This window comes from Pezoporus wallicus, unplaced genomic scaffold, assembly GCF_028554395.1.
Source record: "Pezoporus wallicus isolate ANWC-B61680 ecotype Strahan unplaced genomic scaffold, APGP_CSIRO_Pwel_v1 contig_8159, whole genome shotgun sequence".
Lineage (NCBI taxonomy): Eukaryota > Metazoa > Chordata > Aves > Psittaciformes > Psittacidae > Pezoporus > Pezoporus wallicus.
In genome coordinates, this window is record NW_026642349.1 from 24,764 (window position 1) to 47,057 (window position 22,294).

At 47.7% G+C, this 22,294-nt stretch overlaps 1 protein-coding gene across 1 annotated transcript; it reads left to right on the plus strand.

Moving 5' to 3' along the window:
* Nucleotides 1-681: 681 nt before the first annotated feature.
* On the plus strand, nucleotides 682-20,409 carry LOC130609901 (ankyrin repeat domain-containing protein 11-like). Its single transcript, XM_057429335.1, has 6 exons — nucleotides 682-878; nucleotides 9,666-16,372; nucleotides 17,645-17,743; nucleotides 17,850-17,993; nucleotides 19,163-19,255; nucleotides 20,082-20,409. The coding sequence occupies exons 1-6, from the start codon at nucleotides 821-823 to the stop codon at nucleotides 20,265-20,267; spliced, it is 7,287 nt and encodes a 2,428-aa protein (XP_057285318.1). The 5' UTR covers nucleotides 682-820; the 3' UTR covers nucleotides 20,268-20,409.
* The last annotated feature ends 1,885 nt before the right edge of the window (nucleotides 20,410-22,294 follow it).

Here is a 22,294-nt window from a genome sequence, read left to right on the forward strand (position 1 = left end):
CAAGCAGGTTCAGTAATCCTTACCCACAGCCCTGGATGCTTTTTCTCCTTGTCTTTTGTCCCCTTAACTTTCTGGCATCCCGGGATCTCATTCTTGCGTGACTGGCTCCAGTGCACAGTAAAGGGTTACAGCTCTCCAGTGCTGAACTGAAGAATGGGGTTGATTGAAGAATAGGGTTGTAAATGAGTAACCTCAAGGATGTTAGGGTGGTGAGGCACTGGAATGGGTTGCCCAGGGAGGTTGTGAATGCTCCATCCCTGGCAGTGTTCAAGACCAGGTTGGACGAGGCCTTGGGTAATATGATTTAGCGTAAGGTGTCCCTGCCCATGGAAGGGGGGTTGGAACTAGATGATCTTAAGGTCCTTTCCAACCCTAACTATTCTATGATTCTATGATTTAGTGTGAGTTGTCCCTGCCCATGGCAGGGGGGTTGGAACTAGATGATCTTAAGGTCCTTTTCAACCCTAACTATTCTATGATTCTATGATTCTAATACATTCTTCTTCTGGAGTTGAGGAGGGAGTGTGGCTTTGTGTCTTGTTCTTTTCCCTTATTTCCTGCTCAAGTCAGATCATCTTGCTGATTTTTGACTCCTTATTGAAGACTTAGTACCATAAGGTATGTCCTGAGGACAGACTGCTTGAGGACATCCCCCTTTTAGTTCTGTATGAAAGTAGTACGTGAAACTGAAATGTCATGAGCATCTTCAAGTCTCAATTTCTGTTTTCAGGTGGTGAAATTGTTGTTACATTATGGAGGGGATCCTCATCAAAGCAACAGGAAGGGTGAGACACCTTTAAAAGTAGCCAATTCTCCCACTATGGTGAATCTGCTCCTGGGAAAGACCACGTACCTCTCTAGTGAAGAGAGCTCGACAGGTGAGATTGACCTTTATGTGAACATGGGAGTGATGGTTCTGGCCTGCAGCTGTCTGTTAATACAGAGACATTAAGAGGATGGTGAAGTTAGACTCCTGTCAGAATATCTGCACACTGCTGCCACGGTCAGGAGTCCATCTGTAGCTGTAACCCAAATTCAGACAACATAACCACGCACTTTAGCTCCGGGAGCTCTAGCTGTTTGCCCTGGAAACCTACATTGAAACCACTTGCCTGGTGCAATAAATATGTAGGATTGGAAGCCAATTCCAGGTAAATGGATGACTTACCTTCAAAACATAGGTACTAGTCCAGCTTGTGCGTAGAGAGGAGGAGGTTTGCGTGCAGGTCATGTGTCCCCATCCCTACCTGGCTGGAGGTCATGGCGCTCCATACCAGTGCTGATATTTCAGGCTGTCCTCCTGGGCTGTCCCTCATCAGAGCACCCTGCTAGAGCCAGTCCCATGAGTGCCACCATTGTGGCTGTGCCCGGTGGGGAGCACTGCAGGTTTTAATTGTTGCTAATTAGAGTTTCCAGTCTCATGGAAAGTCTTGACCTACAGTTTGTGCAGTCATAACCCTGTTAAAAAGTTCTTCTCTTAATACACCCAGGTTGTTGTTTTGAGGAACACCCAATACAGGTTTGAGAGTGGATAGCTATTTGTTTCTAAAAGATCTCCGAACCTGGCATTTCAAACTTTCAGCTGCAAACTTAATGTCCTGGTTTAAGTGCAGCTGGCAACCCAGAACCATGTCGCCGCTTGCTCACTTCCCCCCACCCCTTCCTCCCTCTGATACCGGAGGGATGGGGAGGAGTATCAAAAAAATGTAACTCCCACAGGCTGAGATAAGAACAGTCCAGTAACTAAGGTATAACACAAAACCACCAATAATAATAATTATAAGGGAAATAAAAAGGGAAGAGAATAGAACTGCTCACCACCCACCGACAGATAGCCAGCCCGACCTGAGCAGTGTTCCAGACCTTCCGGGTAACTGCCCCCAGTTTCTATATCTGGACATGATGTTCTGTGGTGTGGAATACCTCTTTGGCTAGTTTGGGTAAGGTGTCCTTTCTCTGCTTCCTTCCGGCTTCCCCTCCTCCCTGGAAGAGCATGAGACTCAGAAAGTCCTTGGTCAGAGTAAAAATTACATAGCAACAACTAAAATCATCAGTGAATGACAGGCTGAAAGTCAAAAACACAGCACTGCACCAGCTACAAAGAAGGAGAAAAATGACTGCTACTGCTGAGCCCAGGACAGTGTCCACCCGTTATTCCATACCATTCACGTTATGCTCAGATCCCACATTTTTCAATATGCCATCACTCTTGTCATATATATATATACATACGCACACACAGAGAGATATCATTCCTTAGTCCATGGACCAATCCCTATAAAGCTGCTTAGTCCATCCGGTCCATGATGTCAGGCTCCATCTCTTGTAACAGTCTTACAGAGCAGGACAGGCTGTGTGCAGTGTTGGATTGTTGCCTGCTGATGACACCACTGAACTCGTCTGGTCATTGCTGAGCTCATCTGGTTTTGTCAAAGTTCATTCTTTGTTGGAATGATGGTCAGAGGGAAGTCAGGGCCAGTTGCTGGTGACCTGAAGACATCAGGTTAGTGGGCTATAAAAGTGCTACATAGCAGGCAACGGCATACAATTGGGTTCATTGGCTGGTTTCCCCTAAAATCAAATCACCTTGAGGTACACATGGGACTTACCCATCTTCCCGCATTACCCACCAAGTATATCCAGGTCCCTGAGCAAAAGCAATCCCACGAGTGGGTTTGCCTTTACCTGAAGCAGGACTAACCCAGGCTGTCTTCCCTAGAAAATTCTTTAGGTGCACCACAGGAACTTTATCCCCTTCTGCAGTATGTAAAAGTTCTGACTGGCCTTTGGTAAATGTGTGTCCCAATGTTAGAAAGTCCCACCACCCATTGCTCTCAGTGTAGTTTTTAACAGCCCATTGTACCGTTCGATTTTCCCAGAGGCTGGTGCATGGTAGGGGATGTGATATACCCACTCAATGCCATGCTCTTTGGCCCAAGAGTCTATAAGGCTGTTCTGGAAATGGGTCCCACTGTCTGACTCAGTTCTCTCTGGGCTACCGTGTTGCCAAAAAATCTGTTTCTCAAGGCCCAGGATAGTGTTCCGGGCAGTGGCGTGGGACCCAGCATATGTTTCCAGCCATCCGGTGGTTGCTTCCACCATGGTAAGCGCATGGTGCTTGCCTTGGCGGGTTGGTGGGAGTGTGATACAGTCAATCTGCCAGGCCTTCCCATATTTGTACTTGAGCCATTGTCCTCCATACCAAAGAGGCTTTAACTGCTTGGCTTGCTTAATGGCAGCACATATTTCACAGTCGTGAATAACCTGGGCAATAGTGTCTGTTGTTAAGTCCACCCCTCGATCAGGAGCCCATCTATATGTTGCATCTCTGCCCTGATGGCCTGCAGTGTCATGTGCCCACAGGGCCAAAAATAATTCACCCTGATGTTGCCAATCTAATTCCATCTGAGCCACTTCAATCTTAGCATTTTTATCCACTTGTTGTTTGTTCTGGTGTTCCTCAGTGGCCCAACTTCGGAAAATGAGCATCTACATGACGTACCTTCACCACCAGGTTCTGCACCTGGACAGCGATATCTTTCCACAGTGCAGCAGCCCAGATGAGTTTACCTCGGCGTTCCCAGTTGCTCTGCTTCCATTGCTGTAACCACCCCCACGGGGTATTTGCCACCATCCATGAGTCAGTATAGAGATAAAGTACTGGCCACTTTTCTCGTTCAGCAATGTCCAGGGCCAGGTGGATGGCTTTCACCTCGGCAAACTGACTCGATTCACCCTCTCCTTCAGCAGTTTCTGCAACTTGTCGTTGAGGACTCCATACAGCTGCCTTCCATCTCTGATGCTTTCCCACAATACGGCAAGAGCCATCAGTAAACAGGGCATACTGCTTTTCACTTTCTGAGAGTTTATTATATGGTGGGGCCTCTTCAACACACATCACCTCCTCCTCTGGTGACATTCCAAAGTCTTTGCCCTCTGGCCAGTCCATAACTTCTAGTATGCCTGTGTCCTGGGTTCAGCAGTAGCAGTCATGTTTTTTCCTTTGTGTTAACTGGTGCAGTGCTGTGTTTTGACTTCTAGTTTGAGAACAGCGTTGGTGATGCTAAGTGATGTTTACCCTGACCAAGGACTCTGTGAGGCTCATGCTCTGCCAGGGAGGAGGGGAAGCTGTGAGGAAGCAGAGACGGGGCGCCTGACCCGGGCTAGCCGGGGAGGTATTCCATACCACAGCACGTCATGCCCGGGATGGGGGGTAACTGGGAGTTACCCGGAAGGACAGGGGCTTCCGGGTGGAACTCGTTTTTCTTGGCCTGTGGTATCGTATTCTCTTCCCTTGTTATTTTCCCTTATCATTGTTTTAGCTGATAGTAGCGGTGGTGATTTGTTGCTGGACTGTTCTTGTCTCAACCCGTAGGAGTTGCACTCTCTCGATCCTCCTCCCCGTTCCTCCGGGAGCGGGGAAGGGGAGAGCCCCGGTGCAGGGGGGGGGGGGAGACGGACACGGACCTTGATTGTTGTCAGCTCGGCACCACTCACTGGGAGTGAGTGAACAAGTTACCTGACTGGGTTTAAACCACGACAGCCTGGACAACTGGGATTTCCTATTGGAGCTCGTTGTGTAATTAGTGCAGCCCATTTACTCCATGTAGCATCAGTTGCATGATGTGTAGAGGAGACCCTGTCTTTGAACATCCATCCCAGCACGGGCAACCGGGGTGCCAGGAGGAGCTGTGCTTCAGTGCCAATTACTTCCAAAGCAGCTCAAACCCCTTCATAGGCTGCCTGTATCTCTTTCTCAGTTGGGGTGTAGCTGGCCTGAGATCCTTTGTATCCCTGACTGCAAAAGCTGCGGGGTCGACCTCGAGTCTCCCCTGGAGCTTTCTGCCAGAGGCTCCAGGTAGGACCATTCTCCCCGGATGCGGTACAGAGTACATTTTTTACATCTGGCCCAGTCCGGACTGGTCCAAGGGCCACTGCATGAACTATCTCTCGTTTCATTTGCTCAAAGGCTTGTTATTGCTCAGGGCCCCATTTGAAACCATTCTCCTTCCGGGTCACATGATAGAGAGGGCTTACAATCAAACTGTAATTTGTGATGTACATTCTCCAGAACCCTAAAACACCCAAGAAAGCTTGTGTTTCTTTGTTATTAGTTGGTGGAGACATTGCTGTTATCTTGTTGATCACATCTGTGGGGATCTGTCTATGTCCGTCTTGCTATTTTATTCCCCAAAATTGAATCTTCTGTGCTGGTCCCTTGACCTTACTCCGTTTTATGGCAAAACCGGCTTTCAGCAGGATTTGGATTATTTTCCTGTCTTTCTCAAAAAGTGTTTCTGCTCTATCACCCCACGCAAAAATGTCATCAATGTATTGCAGGTGTTCTGGAGCTTGCCCCTGTTCCAGTGCAGTCTGGATCAGTCCATGCCAGATGGTAGGGCTGTGTTTCCACCCCTGGGGCAGTCGGTTCCAAGTGAATTGCACACCCCTCCAAGTAAAAGCAAACTGTGGCCTGCACTCTGCTGCCAAAGGAATTGAGAAAAATGCATTGGCAAGTTCTAGCATGTCTGGTGTGGCAGCACTCAATGGTGGTGTGACTTCATTCAGGCCACAGTAGTCTACTGTTAGTCTCCACTCTTTGTTAGACTTTCGCACTGGCCATGTGGGGCTATTAAAGGGTGTGCAGGTCCTATTGATCGCTCCTTGGCTCTCCAATCTATGGATCAACTTATGGATAGGAATCAGGGAGTCTCAGTTGGTGCGATATTGCCGCCGATGTGCTTGGCACTTGTTGTTCTTCGACCTTCAGCAACCCCACAACAGAAGGATCTTCTGAGAGACCAGGCAAGGTGGACAGCTGCTCAATTTCCTCAGTCTCCAAAGCAGCAATACCAAAAGCCCACCGGTACCCTTTTGGGTCTTTGAAGTACCCTCTCCTGAGGTAGTCTATGCCAAGGATGTATGGAGCCTCTGGACCAGTCACAATGGGGTGCTTTTGCTTCTTCCTCCCAGTCAGTCTAATGTCAACCTCCAGTACAGTCAACTCTTGGGATCCTCCTGTCACTCGAGAAATAAAAGTGGGTTACACCCCTTGACAGCTTGATGGCATCAGGGTACACTGTGAGCCAGTATCTACTAGAGCCTTATACTTCTGTGGGACTGATGTGCCAGGCCATCTGATCCACACAGTCCAGTAAACCCACTTGTCTCTCTCCTCCACCTGGCTGGAGGCAGGGCCCCTCTATTAGTGATCACAACATTGGTCACTTACATATTGTAGTCAGGGTTTAGTCTTCTTTATCACACCAGCTGGAGTAAAATCAGTTCTTCCACTCCATCTGAGAAGCTACTCGCCAGAGACTGAAGCTGCATCTTTCATGGGATGATCATCCTTGACCTTTGTCCTCTTCTTCAATTCACGCACTCATTCCTCCAGAGCTGAGGTAGGTTTTCCATCCCACTTCGTCATGTCTTCTCCTTGATCCTACGGGTAAAACCATAGGGAGGCCCATGGCGTATACCTCTTATATCTTCTCTCTCAAGCAGTAGGATGCCTTTTGTTAATAGCTGAGACATGGGTTGATACACGTGGGGAGCTCAATAGATCGGATATATCATCTCTGAATTTTTTCAACTTCTGAGACAGTTTTTCCACAGCTGAAATGATGGAAGGGGTGAGATTGTCTTCTAACTCTTGGAGTTGCCAAATTTCATCCACTGTTTGTGGTGCTACATCATTCCAGGTTATTGCTGCCAATGAATGGTCACATGATGATGGTGCGTTCCGTGTAAATTTCCGCCACATGGGTCATGTACATTCAACTTTATCTTGATCTATGGCTGCATTACTGGCATCCGGCCTGTGATAGATCATCTCTACAATGGCTGATTCCCTCAGAGACTGGATGCTTTTCTCTAGAGTAGTCCACTTGGCCGAACAACTCATAACATCGTCCTTGTATGGAAACCTTTCTTTCACAGCTGCCAAGAGCCACCTCCAAAGGCTGAGGGACTGTAGTGGTTTAAACCCAGTCAGGCAACTCGTTCACTCACTCCCCCCCTTCTTTCCCTCCCCCTGCTCCCGGAGGGACGGAGAGGAGAATCGAAAAGAATGCAACTCCCACGGGTTGAGATAAGAACAGTTTAGTAACTAAGGTATAACACAAATCACTACTGCTACCACCAATGATAATAATGATAAAGGAAATAACAAGGGAAGAGAATACAAGACCTCAGCACCAGCAGACCGATAACTCGCCCCCCCTCAGCCCGACCAAGCACCAACCGATACCTCCTCCAACCCTGCAGTCTCCCAGCCCTTCCGGCTAACTCCCAGTTACATCCTGGGCATGACGTGCTGTGGTATGGAATAGCTCTTTGGTCAGTTTGGGTCAGGTGTCCTGTCTCTGCTTCCTCACAGCTTCCCCTCCTCCCTGGCAGAGCATGAGGCTCACAAAGTCCTTGGCCAAACCAAAACATCTCTATCAGCTCTGTTCCCGAGCCGAAAGTCAAAACACTGCACTGCACCAGCTACCAAGGAGGAGATACATGACTGCTACTGCTGAACCCAGGACAGGGACTGATTCTCTTTTGCAATTGCTTTGTCAATTCCCCTTCCCTAGCAAGTGATCCCAGCTGCTTGGCTTCCCTACCTTCTTGTTTGTGACCATTGGCTGCATTGTCCCAGCAACCAGGTGATGATGTGCTCCCCTGGTTGACCGGTAAAGTCTTTTTGCATATTCCATAGCTTAGTTGAGGTCTGGGGTCGAGTCGTCACCTCTTCTTCCTCTGATTCACATACTAAAAACTCCTGGTCAGATGCTGTCCTTGGTGGTGAATACACTGTTTCTTCATCCTTCTTCATCTTTCTTGCCTCTTTTTTGCTTTTCCCCTTGCGTACAGGTGCAACCAATATTGGCACAAATTGATCCTCTGGTTTAGCTGCAGTGATTATCACTGTGGTTGGAGTGGCTGCACTGTCTGTTGCCAGGGTTTGGGTAGCTGCTGTATTTGTTGCTCGGGTTGGTTTAGCTGCTGTATTTGGAGTTAGAGTAGCTGCGTTTTCTGTTGCTTTGCCATCAGATCCAGAGACATTTTTTCCCTTTGAAAGTGCTGGACAGTGTTGAACAGGGCTCTGTAAGCATAGGCCCAGCCCAAGTACTTTTCCATGATTTGTCCCTCTCTGGTATGACCAGGATGGCAACACACCTCATTTAAGTGTTTTACTAATTTTTCTTGATTTTGCACTTGTTCAGTGGTGAAGTTCTAAAGCATTGGAGGGCCCCTCTGGCCTAGATACTTGCCCATACTATCTCACACACCTGGCCACTCATGGCTGTCCAGCCTCGGGGAAAGCCTCTTGGTCACCCTGTATCGTCATCTAACCCTAGACAAGACCCAAACATGACTCTGCTTAACTTTCGACATCAGACAAAATTGTTGTGGGTAAAACACACTCTATGTGTGCCAACATGCTGATCCCCGTCACAATCAGCAAGCAGGTCCCAAGGGTACCCAAAGGCCATTCAAAACCTTCAGAACTCTCAAATGACACTGTAAATAGTCTGGTGGGGGGGCTGGGAATGTAAGGGAATGTCTTCTTCATAGGTTCACCACCCAAGGAGGGGAAAAAAGATTTGTAATTCTTAAACACTTCTATTATATACCTCCCAAAGTATAGAGGTGGTGACCACACTGGGAATGCAAGCCAGATCAGTTTCATGATCAATGAGTCTATTGTATTACAGGTCATTACTATAAAGTACAGTGAAACAAGAACCTTAGCCCAAGCCCCCCAGCCGATGAACATAACACAGCAAATACTGGCTGTAAGTAAGGTACAACATGTTGAAACTCTGAGATCAAGAGCAACAACTTTGAGAGCCATTAAATCAGCATTGTGACGAGTGACTATTAATCCAAAACAATAAATGCTTATCACAAATATGATTAGACACACTCTGATCAGATCTGTTGTTATCTCAACTTTTTGTGTCCCATGTTGGGTGCCACAAAGAACTGTGGTGGTTTAAGCTCAGCCATCAATCCAGAACCATGCAGCCTCTCGGTCACTCCCACCTCTTCCTCCCCCCGCTCCAGGAGGGATGGGGAGGAGGGTCAAAAGAATGTAACTCCCACGGCTGAGATAAGAACAATCCAGTAACTAAGGTATAACACAAAACCACTACTGCTACCACCAATAATACTAATGATAAGGGAAATAACAAGGGAAGAGAATGCAACCACTCACCACTTGCCAACCGATATCCAGCCCAACCTGAGCAGTGATCTGGCCCTTCCGGGTAACTGCCCCTGGTTTCTATACTGGCCATGATGTGCTGTGATATGGAATAACTCTTTGACTGGTTTGAGTCAGGTGTCCCGTCTCTGCTTCCTCTTGACTTCCTCTCCTCCCTGGCAGAGCATGAGACTCAGAAAGTTCTTGGTCAGAGTAAACATTACTTAGCAAAAACTAAAAACATCGGTGTTATCAGCATTATTCCCAGGCTGAATGTCAAAAATGTAGCACTGCACCAGCTACTAGGGAGAAAAATGACTGCTTCTGCTGGACCCAGGACACTTAGTAAAGGCTCGGTAAGGTAGAAGGCAGCAGGGCTGTTCCCAGGGATCATGTCTGCAGCAGACTGATTTTCCCTCCCCAAAGCCCCTCACAGCCCTCATGTGTTCTTCTTCTCTGTCTATAGAGACCTCAGAAGAGGAGGATGCCCCTTCCTTCGCTCCCTCCAGTTCTGTTGATGGCAATAACACAGACTCAGAGTTTGAGAAGGGTTTGAAGCACAAGCCCAAGGTCCAGGAACCCCCCAAAACCATCACCCCAGTGAAGGATGAGTATGAATTTGATGAGGACGATGAGCAGGACCGGGTCCCGCCAGTTGATGACAAACATTTGCTGAAAAAAGATTACAGAAAAGAGAGTAAAGCAAACAGTTTCATTTCCATACCCAAAATGGAAGTGAAAACCTATGCTAAAAATAACACAATTACACCAAAGAAAGCTGCCCACCGCATCCTGTCGGATAGCTCGGATGAGGAGGAGACTAGTGTTGCTGTGGGGACAGCGGAGAAACTGCGACTTTCAACCCGCTCAATACTGCCCAGCAGCAATATTCGGGAGCCCACCAGCACAAAGCCACAGAAGGAGAAAAGCAAAGTAAAAAAGAAGCGGAAGAAGGAAACAAAAAGCAAGGAGGTTCGGTTTGGCAAAAAAAATGAGAAGTTTTGTTCCTCTGCATCAGAGATTGAAAACGTGGAGAGTGAGGATGATAGAGACTCTCTTCAGAGCTCTAGCTGTGTAAAGGACTCTATGCTTGTGCTAAAGGAATCCTCCTTGTTTAATTCTATGTCTGCCTCATCAGCCTCTTCTCATGGGAGTTTATCATCCCAGAAACATAATGCTAATCTTACAGAACAGCACTCCAAGCACTGGAGGATGGACAATTGGAAAACCATATCTTCTCCAGCTTGGTCAGATGTCAGTTCCTTATCAGACTCCACCAGGACAAGACTGACGAGCGAGTCAGACTACTCATCCGAGGACTCGAGCTTACAGTCACTAAAGCCAGTCAGGAAGAAAACAGAGCACAAAAAGAAAAACACCACACACAACACTGTTTCTGAGAAAAAAAATTCATTCCATAGCAATGTAGATGGAGCAATTCCAAAGCTGGACAAGGAGGGGAAGGTTGTTAAAAAGCATAAAACAAAACATAAACATAAAACCAAGGAGAAGGGTCAGTGTCCCATCAGCCAAGACATTAAAATAATCAAAAAGTTTTCTTTTGAGTTTGAGGACTCTAAACAAAAGCCTGAGAAAGGCTTTATAGTAGAGACAGAAGATCCAGTCGAAAACAAATTTAAAATGTTGAAGCATGAGCGAGAACACAATAAGAAGGAGGAAAAGCTCCCCAAAGGTAAAGCGGAGGAGAAGGAATCATTGTTTAAAGATGATACTGGAAAATCCTCAAAAGAGGAGAAATCATTAAGAAAAGTTAAAGACATGAGCAAATCTGTCAGAGAAGGATTAAGTAAATCAGAAAAAGAGAAACCTGTAAAGTCTCCCAAGGAGGAGAAGCTGAGAACACACAAGGAGGAGAGAAAGAAAAAGTCAAAGGACAAGCAGTCAAAATCTGAAAAGAAGAATGAGCTAAAGGAGGAGAAGGTTTCTAAACTAGAGAAAGAAAAATCCTTCAAAGAAGAGAAAGAAAAATGCAAAAAAGAAAAAATTTGCAGGGATGAGTCTGGGTTTGATGAGTTTAATAACAAAACCCAATTTCCTGTCAGTGAGGACACCAAATTCAGCCTTTCAGATGATCAGCAAGAGAGGTGGTTTTCAGACTTGTCTTCTGATTCATCCTTCGACTTCAAAGGTGAAGATAGCTGGGATTCTCTAGTAACAGATTTCAGGGAGATTAAAAATGACACCATGGCAAAACTAATCATAGAACCTGTAAAAGAGGAAATTAAAGACAAGAAAAAGGAAAATAAAACAAAAGATAAGAAGGAATACAACGAGAAACGTAATGAAAAGGACACTTTCTTAAAGAAGAAAGAGAGAGACTATGTGGACAAAAGCTCCGAGAAAAAAAAGGACCAAACAGACAGACACAAAGTTGCTCCTAGTTATTTGCCTGAGAAGGATAAGAAGAGGAAGGATTCTGCGGAGAGTGTCAAGGATAGGAAAGAAAAAGATACAGGTGAAACCACCAAAGACAAAAAAGATTCATCTGAGGGCTCTAAAGATCAAAAAGACACCAAAACAAAGCAGGAGGAACCCTATCGAGACGACTTTAAAGAATATGGCTGTGAAACGTTCTTCAAGGATAAGTCTGACCCTGAATTCCGTGTTAAAGCTCTGGAGAGTTGGGAGAGACACCATTCCTTGAAGGAAAAGGAGAAGAAAGATGCTCCTGATAAAGAAAAAAAAGAAAAGGTAAAGTCAGAAAAATACAAGGAAAAATTCAAAGAAGGTGACAAGGAGAAAAATGAAAAAGTTGCTCCTGAGAAAATCCTGAAAGACAAAGAACTAGACAAGAGTTTCAAAGAGAAAAAAGAAACTAAAGAGAAGTACAAAGACCTGCACAGCAAAGACAAAGAAAGGAAGAGTTCTTTTGACCTGGTTAAAGAGAAGAAAGAGAAAAACTTCTCCTTGGATCGAGAGGACTTCTCCGAGAAAAAGGATGAGAAGAAAGGCAAGGAGAAAAGCTGGTACAGCATTGCAGACATCTTCACAGATGAAAGCGAAGATGAAACAGATGATTACAGCTTGAGTGGGTTTAAAGTCAGTGACTCTGCTGGGAGTGACATGCATCGTCTAGACAGTCTGCAGGAGAAGGATGATGGTGCAGCTGCTGAGAAGGAGCTGTACCCCGAGAAGCACCGCAAATACTCCTCTGACCGTCAACAGTCAGGAGAGAAGCAGAAAGATAAGGACTCCAAGGAGAAGAAAAAGGACAAAGGGACATTAGAAGGGGGAAAAGAGAAGAAGGAGAAGAGTTCCTTTGAAAAACACAAAGAGAAGAAAGATAAAGACTCTACTGAGAAGTATAAGGACAGGAGAGACAGAACATCCATGGATTCCACTCAAGAGAAGAAAAACAAGCAAAAGCTCTCAGAAAAGGTTGAGAAGAAACATGCCAATGATGATAAAGTGAAAAGCAAGCATAAGGAGAAGCTGGATAAAGAGCATTCCAAAGACAAAAAGTCTTCAAAAGGAGGGGAATCGGAGAAGAGCCTGCTGGAGAAATTGGAGGAGGAGGCTCTGAACAACTATAGAGATGACTCCAATGACAAAATCAGCGAGATCTCTTCTGACAGTTTCACAGATAGAGGACAAGATCTGGGACTGACCAGCCTCTTTGAGTCTTCTAACCTCTCTCTTACTGATGCCACTGAAGAAAAGTTTAAGGACTCTCTCCCTTTACCCTGCTTGCAGGACAAACTCAAGGAGAAGGAGAGAAACAGACATTCCTCATCTTCGTCAAAGAAAAGTCATGAGAAAGAAAAAGCAAAGAAGGAGAAGACAGAGAAAAAGGAAAAAACAGAAGAAGTCAAAGATTCCATCAGCAGAAAGGATTCCACTCATTATGAAAAAGATCTCTTCGTGGATGGGGAGGCATTTAGCACTTCCTACAACATGAAGTCAGAGCCTGATGAGGAACCAGAGAAAAGCATTGATTGCTTAATTTCTGAAAAGAAAGATAAAAATGATTCTGAAAGAGAGCTGTCAAAGAAGGTGGAAAAAGACAAGAGTTATGTCTCCAGCACCATCAGCACAGCTAAAGAGAAGAAGAAGCGAGATAAACACAAGGAAAAATGGAAGGAGGAAAAGGAAAAACATAGAGACAAACATGCAGATGCTTTCTTCAAACATCACAAAGATGAGCCAAAGTCAATGCTTAAAGACAAGGACGGTCCTCAAGTTACCACCTTTAAAGATAAATCAAAGGAGGACAACCTCAAATTCAGCGAAACCAAACTGAAGGAGAAGCTCAAGGAGAACCAAGAGAAAGACAAATCAGAGTCAATAAAAATAAGCAATGGGAATGAAAAAATAACCCTTTCCAAAGACAGCAGCAAGAAAGATGCCAGGCCAAAGGAGAAACTTCTGGGAGATGGCGATTTGATGATGACCAGCTTTGAGAGGATGCTGAGCCAGAAAGACCTGGAGATTGAGGAGCGCCACAAAAGACACAAAGAGAGAATGAAGCAAATGGAGAAAATGAGGCACAGATCTGGAGACCCCAAATTAAAGGACAAACTTAAAAGCTCAGAAGATGTGCGCAAGAGGAGTATGGATCTGGCAATGAAGAAGCCATTAACACTGGATACTCAGCCCAAGGATAAGAAACTTAAAGAGTTGGGTCCGCTGACTCCTATACTGTCACCAGAAAACAAGGCCCAACCTGCTGTTGGGACAGACTCTAAGGACTGGATAACAGGTCCTCAGCTGAAGGAGATCCTCCCAGCATCTCCCAGGCCAGATCAGAACCGGCCTACAGGAGTCCCAACCCTGGCATCCGTCGTCTCTTGTCCAAGCTATGAGGAGGTGATACAGACACCCAGGACTCCTTCGTGCAGCAACGAAGACTACACGGACCTGATGTTGGAATGCGTGGACTCGCAGCACTCGCTGCCCATATCCACCCTGTCCATGAATGCCTATTCTCCATCCTTCTTCGACAGATATGCCAGTGTTTCCAGTGGGCTCCTTGAGAACCCAAGTCAGACCCCAGCTCGGACCATACCCTCCACAAACCTTTATCGTTCCATCTCAGTTGATATCAGAAGGGCACCTGAAGAAGAATTCAGTGTCGGAGATAAATTTTTCAGACAGCAAAGTGTTCCAGCAGCATCAAATTATGACTCTCTGGTGCAGCATTTAATGGAGGAGAAAGTTCCACTTCCTTCTGTCCCTGCTGAGAAGTTACAGTGTTTATCTCCTGGGTATTACTCACCAGATTATGGGGCTTCATCACCCAAAGTGGGAGCTCTGCACTGTGTGCCAGGAGCTGTCAGCGGAGTTGCTCAGTCGGCTGAAAATGTCTTTTGTGGTTTACAAGCAAAATCCTCCCCTTCCCACAGAGACAAATTGGCTCCTTCGGTAGAAAGTTCTCTTCCCCCTGACCTTGGCATGCCCTTGGATACCATGGAAGAGCAGCAAGCTACAGCTTCCATTATACCACCAGAATCTACCTATTTACCACCAATTGAAGAAAACCATTTTAGTTCAGATATGTCAGAACAAAACAATATAGACTGGGATAACCCTCCTTCCAGGAATGCTGACACCGCCATTCCTTCCAGCCTGATGGGTAACCCAACAGAGCACTCAGTCAACTGGTCCATGGGCTCAGAGCTTCTGATGAAATCTCCTCAGAGGTTCTCTGAGTCCCCTAAACCTCCGCTCTGTTCCCTAGAGCAAATTCATACTACACCAGTAGCCTTCATTCCCACAGATGCTTCCTACTCTGTTTCTCCCATATCTTATCCACTGTCAGTGTCTGAACCAGGGCTCGATGAAGTCAAGGAAGATGCTGAAGAAGCTGTTCCAGGAGAAATAGCAAATGGTGAAGAGCAAGCTCCATACATGTCCCCTACTAGGTTAGACATGTTCTTCAATAACTGCAAGCCTCTTCCAGAAGAAGCACCTGAGATAGCTCCAGAGCCCCCTTGTATGCCAGCAGAACCTCAGGCAGAAGTTGTTAGTGCACCAGAAAGCAACTATTTGGAAAACAATAATGCTGTACTTGCAAATACAGAGGAGGCGGTAACGTGGCCTGATCCCTTCACAAATACAGAAGATGACTTGGACCTCGGCCCCTTCTCATTACCAGAGCTGCCATTCCAATCTAAGGATGTTGCAGAGATGACCGAGGCAGAAGTGGTAGAAGAAAGTCCAGCAACAGCTTCAGAAGCAAGCGCTGGGGCCATCAAAGCGAGCACATCCGTAGTAGTATCCGGTGAGCTGGAGGAGCCACTGGCCAGCCAGGCAACTGCTGTCCTGCCCATGGAGACAGAGCTGCAAGCAGAGGAGCAGAAATCAGAAGTCGCTGCACAAGAAGCCACCTCAGAATCACTGAATGTAGCTGAAGAAAAAGGAGTGGAGGACTCAGAAGCACAGATTTTCCAGCAGATGCCATCTGATTCTGCTCAGGCAGAGAGCAAAGAGGTTGAGGCCATACATGAAGACCTGTCTTCTTCTAGTGGGGTGGCAGAGAACAGCTCCCAGACCTATCCCCCACCTGTGGCCACTGTTGAGGGCAGTGCTCCACAGGAGGGTGCTGCAGCACACAGTGGGAGTGAAGTCCCTTCCTCCCAGGCAAATGCACCTCCAGGCAATGCTCAAGCAGAAATTGTTGAACTAGTACAAAAACCAGTAGCAGAAGCTTCTAAACTACTCAAAATGGAAGAGATTCCTCAGCGGATTACGAGGAACCGGGCTCAGATGCTTGCCAACCAAAACAAGCAGAACACTGCTGCTTCTGAGAAGGAATTTCCTCCTGTTTCTGCACCTGCCACACGTGCCAAGGGCCGCATTACAGAGGAGGATGATTCCCAGGCTCAGCACCCGCGCAAACGCCGCTTCCAGCGCTCCAACCACCAGCAGCTGCAGCAGCAGATCAACACATCCACCCAGCAGACGAGGGAGATGATACAGCAAACACTGGCAGCTATTGTAGATGCTATAAAACTGGATGACATTGAACCTTATCACAGTGACAGGTCCAACCCCTACTTTGAGTACCTCCAGATCAGGAAAAAGATTGAAGAGAAGCGGAAAATCCTCTGTTATATTACTCCCCAAGCTCCACAGTGCTACGCTGAGTATGTCACCTATACGGGCTCCTATCTGTTGGATGGCAAGCCTCTAAGCAAGCTCCATATTCCAGTGGTGAGTCACCTTCTCTCTTTAAACCACAGCAGTAGGGACTGTCCCCTCCTTTGTTGCTGCAAGCACAGCCAGACTGTTCCCTATGCACCGCCAGCACCCTTGCAGTGCTGACAGTGCCCCAGCCATGGCTTTAACCTACTTTTAGAACATGCCCATGAAGACAAATCTAAGCCTCAGTAAGTGGATGGCTGCATGATAAATGCATCCTCTGAGATGCTGTACTTTTGCAGAGGAGACCTTGGCCTGTGCTTAGGAACCTGAGGTTTGTTCAGGTTTTAGGGCAGGTTTATATGAAGCCATTGGATTTGAGTCTGTAAGGCAAAACTGCTTTTCCGAGCAGCATAATAATTAGATGATGAACCTAGAGGACAGTAGGAAAAAGATGGCTCTTAACTCCTGCCTTTGTTTTTCCAAGCTCTGATATTTGACTTGCCAGAAGCACTCACTCCTTGGCAATGGGATCTGCATTTCACTTCTGTGCTGCATAAATGGACTTGCTAATAGAAGTGCATCAATAAACTCAGTGCTGCAGGCAGTTAATCTGGGATCCAGACTTGGAAGAAGAGGGTCGATATGACCAGCTGTGTCAGGCTTCGTTCCATGCTGCAGGCAGGTGGAATGTCCCAGTCTGTGGATATTTCTGTGCAGCATACTCCATGCAGGAGTTACTATTTCCATGAGTTAATACATGCTTAGTCTGCCCCAGCACCGCAGTGGTTGCAGCCTGTGCTCACATCTTCTTGTTCCTTCCTAGACTAACCCAGAGCCCCCTGCTCCTCTGTTCTGCAATTGGGCTGTGCTTGTGGAGCACCTTGCTCCCCAGGAGAGTGCAGGACAGATCAGGACACAGGTACCCTTCCCACCAGTGCGCAGACTGGGCTGCTCCTGGCAGTTTTTCTCCAGTAGTGTCATCCCCTTTGTCAGACACACTCAGGCCCCTTTACAAACTGCCCTTGCAGCATGTGGGGTAGTGTAAGCTCTGGTTCTGCAGGCTGAGCTCATTTCTCAACACTGGACACCTCTTGCCTTGTCTCACTGCTCACTGTAGTCTGGGCATGGGCAGGATGTTGTCCTTCGCCAACTGCCTGCTGAGGAAAAAGGCAGAGTTGCTTCTCCGGCAAGTTCAGTACATTACCCTGCGGGGTGGCACCAGCTCCCTTGGCCAATGTGCTGCAAGCAGGGTGCTGTGTGGCAGGGGGTACAGGCAGCCTCCCCAGGAAGGACACCCAGCAGCAGTGCTGGCTCTAACCCCCTGTTGCCGTGTGCCCGCAGATCGCGCCACCACCGTCGCTTGCTGAGCCTCTGAAGGAGCTCTTCAAGCAGCAAGAAGCTGTGCGGGGAAAGCTGCGGCTCCAGCACAGCATAGAGCGGGTAAGGGAGCACACCTAGGAAACTCCTGCTGGGGAAGAGGTCCTGGATTTCCTCTGCTGGGGAGACTGAGGCTGCCATGCTCACTGGTTCATTTGCTCTTCCTCAGGAGAAGCTCATCGTCTCCTGTGAGCAGGAGATTCTGAGAGTCCATTGTCGGGCAGCAAGGACTATTGCCAACCAGGCTGTGCCTTTCAGTGCCTGCACCATGCTGCTGGACTCCGAGGTCTATAACATGCCTCTAGAAAATCAGGTCAGTGCCTGTCTCAATGGTGAAGGAGTGTCTCAGAGGTGCTATGTGAGACCCTGAGGGGGATGTGCTTTTCTGGATAGAGGGAGGGATGTAGGCAGGAGTTCCTGATGCTCTCCCTGCTCAGGTCCCTGTCACCCACCATGGCACACAGATGCAGGACATGCTGCAGGAGCCCTGCAGCTCCTATCTGACCCTGCAGGTTGCCTAATCTGACTCAGTTTCTGGTGTCGCATGTTCTGGGATACCCTACATGCATTCCAGGGAAGGAAACATCCAGGAACATGGGGATACAGGGAGCATGTTGTCTTGTTAGAAGCAGAAATGACTCATGTTTATCAGTGAGTCTCAGGACTGTCTGCCCTTCTTGATCAGGATCATCTACACCCTTGAAAGGTTTCTTTTACTACACTCTGGGATATCTTGTAGGACACTCCAGGATATCTTTTCCTGTTGAAGGAAGGGGAGAGAACCATTAAATTGATTTGTGTCTGAATACTGGCTTTGAAAGAGCCAGGCTCCATCTAACAGCCTATAAGAAATGGTCATTTCTTCTTTCAATTTCCCATCATTCTGTGCCAGAGAAGGGGGGAATCATGTCTGGTTTCTGCAGCCGGTGGCCATGTGGTTGCAGTTGGTCCTGTGCCATCCTGCCAGCACTCTCTTCAGCCCTGCAGCTGCTGCCAGCCTGGCTGCTCAGGGAAGCACACTGCTGCATTGCAGGAGGGAGCCTGTGCAGGAACAGGATCCTGGAATTCATTAGTGACCTGGTGTATTTATCCCAGAGCCTTGATTTATCCCCCAGCATTTCCCAGCCAAGTGTCTGTGCTTCTATAGCAAAGACATGACAATCTTGGGCACGAGTTGAAGCAGCCAAGAGAGATGTGAATGCTCTGAGGGACTGGCACAGAGAGATTCTCTGCAAAACAAGCAGAGATGGGGAATGCATGTGTGCATGAATGTGTGCATTGCTGCCCAAGGCTGAAGTCTTGGCAGAGGGCTGCACAAGCAGCTGGGATCAGCATGCTCTGTTCTCCTCCCTGCAGGCACCTTTCTTGTTTCTGATGTGTGTTCTAAGAGGGGCTGGAATATGGCCTGTTAGACCTGTAACTGCTTAAAGTAACAAAACCAAAAATCTCCTGTGTGATTCCCTTGTGCTGTCTTTTGCTTAGGGAGATGAAAACAAATCAGTCAGAGACCGTTTCAACGCACGACAGTTCATTTCCTGGCTGCAGGACGTGGATGACAAGTACGATCGAATGAAGGTGAGAGGTGCAGGAGTCCCGGTGCTCCCAGCTGCCGCTTTAGTGCATAGCCAACATCAGGTCCTGCTGCTCTGCCTCCTGCCAGGAGGGATTCCCCAGGAGGGGTCCTGGCTGTTGCTGTAGCCTGGAAGCTGCCTTTGTGGTTTCCAAATGCCTGCTGGGAGCAGGTGTCCTGAGGTGGTCTGGGCAGTGTTGCACGATGCAGAATCATAAAATCATAGAATGGTTTAGGTTGGAGGGACCTTAAAGCTCCTCCAGTTCAAATCCCTTGCCATGGATAGGGACACCTTCCACTAGACCAGGTTGCTCACGGCCCTGTCCAACCTGGCCTTGAAATATAGTGAACTTCAGGGTGGCAGAAGTTTGTGAAGTGATTTGCAGAGTTCTCTGCAGAGCTCTGGGTGGCATGGGAGGGAGCAGAGATGGTTGTGCTTCCAGCTGATGAGATGGAGGGAGGTGGCAGCTCCCATGAAGGGAGCAGGACCCTGCTCTTGGGCAACCAAGGGCTGCTGTTGGGGCCAGTGGGGAATGTCTGCCAAGGCTGCTGCCAGTGAAGTCAGTGCTCTTGAGTGCTTATGAGCCTCTAAAGGCTGCCCCACAAGGCCCTTTTGGCTTCACCCCTGCTCCTGCTGGAATTAGGCTCAGCAGACATCCCAAGTCCAGGTTTCCTTCTTGTGAGAATGTGTGTGGCATCCTTTGCTGCTCTGCCCACCACAATGGCTTCATGTTCTCTGTCTTTGCCAGGTGGAAAGTGCAGCAGGAGCCTTTCCTGCCCTCTCCTGCCCACCCCTCATCTTTGCTTGTTCTTTTTTTTCCCCCGATCCAGACATGCCTGCTCATGCGTCAGCAACATGAAGCTGCTGCCTTGAATGCAGTGCAAAGGATGGAGTGGCAGCTGAAGGTGCAGGAGCTGGACCCCACGGGGCACAAATCCCTCTGTGTGAACGAGGTGCCCTCGTTCTATGTGCCAATGGTCGACGTGAACGATGATTTTGTGCTCTTGCCGGCATGACAGTTCAAAGCCAGGAGACATCGCTGAACACTGGCATGGACAGGAGCCCTCTGAGGTCAGGCGGTCGAGCTCACATTCACCCTTACTGCTTGCTGATGAATCCCTGGTCAGAGGAGGAGGAAGCAGCTATCAGCAGAAAACAGTAAGAAAAATAATTGCACTTTCTTCACAACATGTCCCTCACTTCTGAACTGATGGTAGCTCTGCCAAGCAGTGGGCCAGGGTGCATCTCCTTTCCAACCAGCTGCCATGGCAGGGAGGCAGCCAGGCTGCATGGGCAGCGGGTACCCACCGGCTGACTGACAAAGGCATGGAGGGATGTCGTGGTTTAAACGTGGAGGCCAAGGACACCATTTGCATGTTGCAGAAGCTGCTGAGCAGTGCCAGCAACCACATGATTCATGAACTTGTGAACACCGTGATTTCCAGCTCTCTGTTTTCCACCGGTGGTGGATCTCTGCTCGGAGAAGCTGCAGCAGGAAACCATGGGGGGAGGGTGGGGGATGTTTGAGTTTCTCATTCCATCCTGGGTATGTCTAAAAAGAAAAAGTAGAAACAAAAAGACAGTGTCTGAGTTGGGCAGCTGTGGCTCTGAAGGTGTGGACAGATCTGGTGCCCGCAGTAGCTGCTCACCAGCATTTGGGAAGAGCAGAGGAGCTGCTGGAGAGGCATGGCCGAGCAGGCAAATGGTGACGCAGAGAAAGGACTTTGCCAACTGTGTTTTTAATGGAGTAAAATCCATGTGGTTGTTTGTTTTTTTTTCCTTTAATCTTGGGCATTTCGTTTCTCTTTCTGAGAACATAACTTGAAAACACTACAGAGCCAATACTCATATAAAGAAAAATTGTATCCCATAAATGCTGTACAGTTTTTATATACATTAACAGTGTACTTTTGCTGCCTTCTAGATAATTTATTTTGCAACACATTACTGCACAGTTGTAAATAACTTATGTACTGTAACATCACTTTCAGTTATGTGTAAAGAAATAAATAAATTAATTAAAATTATCTTTGTATGTATAGTTCACCCTAGGCAGCACTTTCCCTCTCAAGGAGAAAATACGGTCCAGGATGGTGTGCAGTGTTCCTTGGAAGCCCATCTGATATGCTCAGGTATGCAGGGGTGGTCCAACCCATGGGCCATGCTGCAGGGATCTCTGGATGCTCACCTGATTTTTAACACCACATCGGTTTTCTCCTCCTTCCCCAGGAAGGGAGGTGGCTTCCCAGCAGCCAGGGCAAACGGGAGCCCAGGAGCCTGCAGCAGGGCTTGCAGCTCCAGGTGCTTCCTTCTGTGGTGCTGCTGCCCTTGTGCCCTGGTACAGGCACCTTGCTAGGCTCTCAGGGTGCTGCTCCAGCCACTGCTACACTCCCACCACCTCCTGCTCTTCTTTTTAATAATGACCCTCAGAAATAGGTTGCACGGATCACTGCTGCCCTGTGGCTCAATTCACCCATGTGGGGCTGGTGTCGGGCAGCACAGCTGGGAGCACTGCGTGCCATGCAGTGCCATCCCCACCAGCTCTGCACCTCTGGCATAGAGTTATAGAATAGATTTGGGTTGGAAAGGACCTTAAATCTCATCTAGTTCCAACCTCCTGCCACGGGCAGGGACACCTTCCACTAGACTAGGTTGCTCCAAGCCCTGTCCAACCTGGCCTTGAACACTACCGGGGTGGCGCAGCCACAGCTTCTCTGGGCAACCTGTGCCAGGGCCTCACCACCCTCACAGGGAAGAATTTCTTCCTTATATCCAACCTAAATCTTCCCTGTTTAAGTTTAAACCCATTACCCCTTATCCTAGGGCCCTGTGCCACCATATAGCCTTATCACCCCTTTGGCTGTACAACTTCCCATGGAGCAAGGCCAAAAGAAATGCAGATGTAATTTTGCAGATGTGGAGCACCAGGACAACACTGTTGTCCTTCAGAGATGTGACTGTAAATAAATTTAAAATAGAAGAGGGAAAACCAAAAAGCTTGTTTGCAACTCGGCTGTTTTGTTGACGCTGGGTGCAAGGGGGG

Coding starts and splice junctions, on each gene's coding strand:
- LOC130609901 (XM_057429335.1), top strand. CDS start 821: ATGGTGAATCTGCTCCTGGGAAAGACCACGTACCTCTCTAGTGAAGAG. Junction 17,994..19,162: donor ACATGCCTCTAGAAAATCAG/GTCAGTGCCTGT, acceptor TCTTTTGCTTAG/GGAGATGAAAACAAATCAGT. Junction 19,256..20,081: donor ACAAGTACGATCGAATGAAG/GTGAGAGGTGCA, acceptor CCCCCGATCCAG/ACATGCCTGCTCATGCGTCA.